General features: G+C 30.3%; 1 protein-coding gene across 1 annotated transcript in view; it reads left to right on the top strand.

The window, feature by feature from the left end:
- Positions 1-4,149: 4,149 nt before the first annotated feature.
- Positions 4,150-4,675, top strand: part of Smp_139480 (ephrin receptor, putative) — a gene marked incomplete at both ends in the record, with an annotated part of 38,984 nt that continues 38,458 nt past the window's right edge. The window contains one exon of the mRNA XM_018790264.1: positions 4,150-4,206. Within this exon, the coding sequence (XP_018646345.1) occupies positions 4,150-4,206 (57 nt within the window). The remainder of the gene's footprint in view (positions 4,207-4,675) is intronic.

The following is a 4,675-nucleotide window of genomic DNA, read 5'->3' as shown; positions in this document are numbered from 1 at the left end:
CATCGCGTTATCCACTTAGCTATTGAGTCCTGATAGCCACTTACTTGTGCATTCGGGTAAAGTTTTAATTCGTTTTTGTATTGCTTGTTTAAATCTTGATTCCACTGCAAGCCACCATCCATCTTTGTTTATAATGCCTGTGACTAAAGCTAATATCGATGCAATCCACGTAAGCCAATAAGAGACTGATCAATCACAGACGTAAACATTAATGGGAAGATTCAAGCAAACAATACAAAATGAATTTAAACTTCACCCTAATGCACAAGTTAGTGGTTATCAGGACTCAGTAACTGAGTGGATAACGCGATGGCGTCTGAAGCTAACGATAATGGGTTCGAGTCTCGGATTGAACATCAACTCTTGAATGCAGGTACATCCATTTTATGAGTTTCAAATAGGATGAAACACATTTTCCGTATTCCAGTTCTAGCCACTATCCATCTTTGCTCATATCGTATAGTTGTATGCAGAATTTATCCTTTCACTACACGTGACATATATTGGCTTAGGAATTGTCCATTTTTTTTCGGCGTACAAATATTCATGTGTTATTTTAGTAGTGTAAACAGTTTGTATCATTAAACCATAATACATTTTAAAGGCATGACTATAATACGCTGTCTATTATCTAAGGGTTTATACATTTTGTGTCTAGCTATCAAATAAAGTGTTGATTTATGCAATATCATGGGATTAATTCCGAAAAAAGATAGTTCGAACTATTTAATGATAATATTTATGGTTAAAAACAAATTGCTTTTAGGTTGAAGGAGTTTGAGTAAGAATGATGTATATTTGTTATGTTTACTATAAATACACATATACATAAAACATAAATATTTAATTTATGTATCCTTATAAATATTGAGTCATATTAATATTAATGATTTGATAAAATTTTGCAAGAAACAATCAGCGTTTTCTAGGTAATATGTCTATTTAGAAATGAAACACATAAATAATAGCTGATTTCCTCAGTAGAAAAGAATATCTACTCTCCTATCATCCATTTTCCTTGTTTTATTGTTTGTTCATATTAACTAGTCAATTATTAGAAAAAGTAATCGATTTTAAACACTGTGTTACATTGGATACAAAGGTATCGTTAATAGAAGTGAATTAAATATCTACCTTCTCTCAGTTTAATAATCTTCAGTAGTTCAACTGAAAATCCATAATAGAAATGAAACTAGAACTTGTAGGTATTATGGCGATAATCAAGAAGTTTGTGTCAAAAGATAATGAATCCATTTTCACTAACTAAATCTCTTTAACCTAACAAAAATGTTACTTTTTGAAATCATCATCAACTCTTCTCAATTAAAATGAAGGATAATTTTTACTGCATTGAAATCAAAAAAATTCAAGCTTGACAATTTATTTGACTTGAAGAAAAACTTAATGTAGAATTGGTTATATGGGTATATAATGATTATTGAATAAAATGTGGATACTTTTACAAAGAATCAGAGTTCTATGCATTTTAAAAAACAGTTTGCATTAGACATTTCAAGGAAATATTTCCTTGAAAAAGCTTGGACCAGATTGCCAGGCGAAACGTTGGATTTACTTCAAATTCATTCGCTGAGATTTTACAAATATACATTATTACTATTTAATGTCTTACATCAAATCGGCGCCCAAGTACTGTGAAACTATTCGCTCTAATTTAGACGAAAGTTCTTATATAGTTTCTATTAGGATTGTTACTTTCATTCTCTAATTCTCAGAAATGTTACATAATTGATAACAAGAATTTTATTGAAACTGTAATAAGTAATTCATGGATTTCACTTATCAGTAATAACGAAAATATTGACAGAGTAGTAAACATAATGAAATTTCAATAAAATGTGTAGATAAATCAATTAATATAAGCATGTAAATAAAAACTTTCCCCCCCCCCAGTTACAATGATTAAAAATTGGATTTTTTATTAAAAAAAAAAGGTACATAGAAACAAATACCATTCACAAGCAAACAGAATTTTACATGTAAATGAACATTCATTGAGATATAGTATAAATGGCTTTATTCCTAAATTTACTATTAATATTTATACAAACTGGAAAATACAGTAATTATTTTTCACTATTCAATTCATCCATAATATGAGATATTCCACTCTATAATAATAATAACAATATTAGCAAAAACATAATCTTGTGAAATAAAATTCGAAGCTTAGATGTAACCTTGTATTTATAATTAGGTCAAACTTGAAACAAAATATTATGATCGACATTATATAAGAATTCATCAAGATTTCTGAATGTAATAATTTTGAGAATCAATAATTTCTACAACATTTTCAAAATGAATATGTAAATGTAAGGATGGCTCGTTGACAAACTCAAGGAAGCGTCAAGAAGCCCAGAAAGAGCTGAAGACATTACATCCAGTCACCACATGGGGAACATTCTAGAATGTCGACGTGCAGCCTCCCTATTGGGTGAATTAGAAGGAACCCCTATGTGTCTATTGGCTGTCCAAAACGGTTATTTACTTTCAGCCAGAAAACTATAGATACATGAGATTTTTGTACTATATTTGACACTGTTTTGGGAATAAAATTCTTACTTACTAGTCTTCTGTCTTCTCTATTGCGACGTTGCGGGTTCGGTCGTTCAAGTAGACTAGTAGTATGTGGGATAGCAAGAATCTAAGCTCTAAGTCTACAACTTTTATGAAGGAAGATAAGTTATTGTTATTCCACTAGTAATTACATTTCCGACCAAATAAATACACGAAATATAACATTAGATTAAGACTTTCCAACTGTATAAATAAAATTTGTACTGTAATATTGTTAAATGTTTCTCATTCTTTTGAATATGAAACAGTAATGTTAAGCTTCATCAAGTTAATTGATGAAGTTACAATGGATAATTTTAAGACAATTTTCAAATTTACTTTATACTATTTCAATATTTTAAAATCTATCTATTTGATCTTCTTTATATAAAAAGTGGTATATCTAAAAATTGATGAATATGTTTTAATATAATTTCAGTTATCCTACTTGATACAGACGTCACAGATTGGAGTAACTGGACAAGAAATACTGGAAAATATGAAGGAGTAAGTTAAATTTGTTGTTCATTCCATCGGATAGTGATAATATGTAGAATCCATTTTGAAGGTGAAAATCCCTCCATGTATACATTTGCAATTTCTTCTTTATGGTTTCTTTATTTGTACATATTGTTAACTTTTTTGATGCCAATTGAGACTGTAACACTTAATTTTCTCGGTTTTCCTATCGTTTTCATTGAGTTCCTATGATTCTTCTTCAACTGTATTTAATTTGTTTTAATTGATATTATTCTGGCGGCTGCCATATTGACTGCTCGCTGTTTGATTGTGCGGCTTGATTTTGACTGTAAATTTTGGTTGTAAATTGGAGCACTTTCTCAGAAATTGAAACACTTTGTGTTATAGAACAGCCGCTCAAACGGAATCTTACTTGATCTATCCAGAAAGGATAGAATAACACTTACCTTTTGGTGTTTTCGATTGAATATTTTGGGACCAATTGTTGGTTGAATAACTGGGTGGTAATATTTGTTTAGAACCGTTATTACCCCAATCGCTTTGTTCTGATTTCGACTGGGGTCTGCGAGTTTCTTCACCTTTACTAGTCAGTTATTCCTCAATCCAAGTTAGGCTTGGATTTTACATAATAGTATGCTATGAAATGGTTGAAGTTTGTTTCATATTCACATCAGTAGGTGCATTGATATCATGTATGTATAATTCCCTATTGTACTAAACTACTTCAATGAAACATCTACTTGCCGTGTAAGCAAAATGTTATATTAGGACGGCATAGAACACAACATGTGTACATATTGTGAAGTACAGGACATTGTTCATGTACCAAAGCATTTTCATGTAATCTCACTGCTTGATTCTTTAAGATGACAACATAAACTGGTAAAACGTATCAAATTATTCAGTCATCTGTAACACTAGTTCAGAGTAAATAGTTTGCTTTCTTGGTTCTAATAGTTTTACACAATTATTTAAACACCACATGTATTCTGAAAATATTTATAATGAAAATATTAATGAGATATCTTAAATCCACCAGAGCGAATATTAGGATTAGCACATCATCTGTATTTCAATAAACTTTATTTGGATATGAGCAAACAGGATGCTATTTTTATAAATAAATTTGGGCATATTCGAGCATTCAAGGTGATAATCTGTAGGAGCATATATGGATCATAATGAATAAAGTTATCTATTTACAACGTTTAAACCGAAATAGACACTCTAGAAGTTTGTGTAAATGAACATATTGAATTCCTGCTTTGAAGGACAGACCAACTGAAGTCATATTTCGCTAGTGTTACACTAATTACCTGGTATTACATGTTTAAAGTTATTCCTTATAAACTATAGGTATATGATTAATAATGAATTCTTTTTGTTATCAAAGTTCATCGGACTTTTTAAATACCATATTTATGTAATGCTTGAATTTTTAGTAGTCATGTATTTTATTGTTGTTAAATCAAATCTTGTTAAAAGAACCTAAATATCATAGAATCCAAGTCTAGAGCTTTTTGTCTATCAGTGGCCAAGTATATAACGCAATGGCGTTTGAAGTGAAAGGTACTGGGTTCGAGTCCCAGAGTGAACACCAACTCTGAGATGGAGGTAC

This window comes from Schistosoma mansoni (genome assembly GCF_000237925.1).
Source record: "Schistosoma mansoni, WGS project CABG00000000 data, supercontig 0125, strain Puerto Rico, whole genome shotgun sequence".
Lineage (NCBI taxonomy): Eukaryota > Metazoa > Platyhelminthes > Trematoda > Strigeidida > Schistosomatidae > Schistosoma > Schistosoma mansoni.
This window is presented reverse-complemented; position numbering and strand designations above follow the sequence as displayed.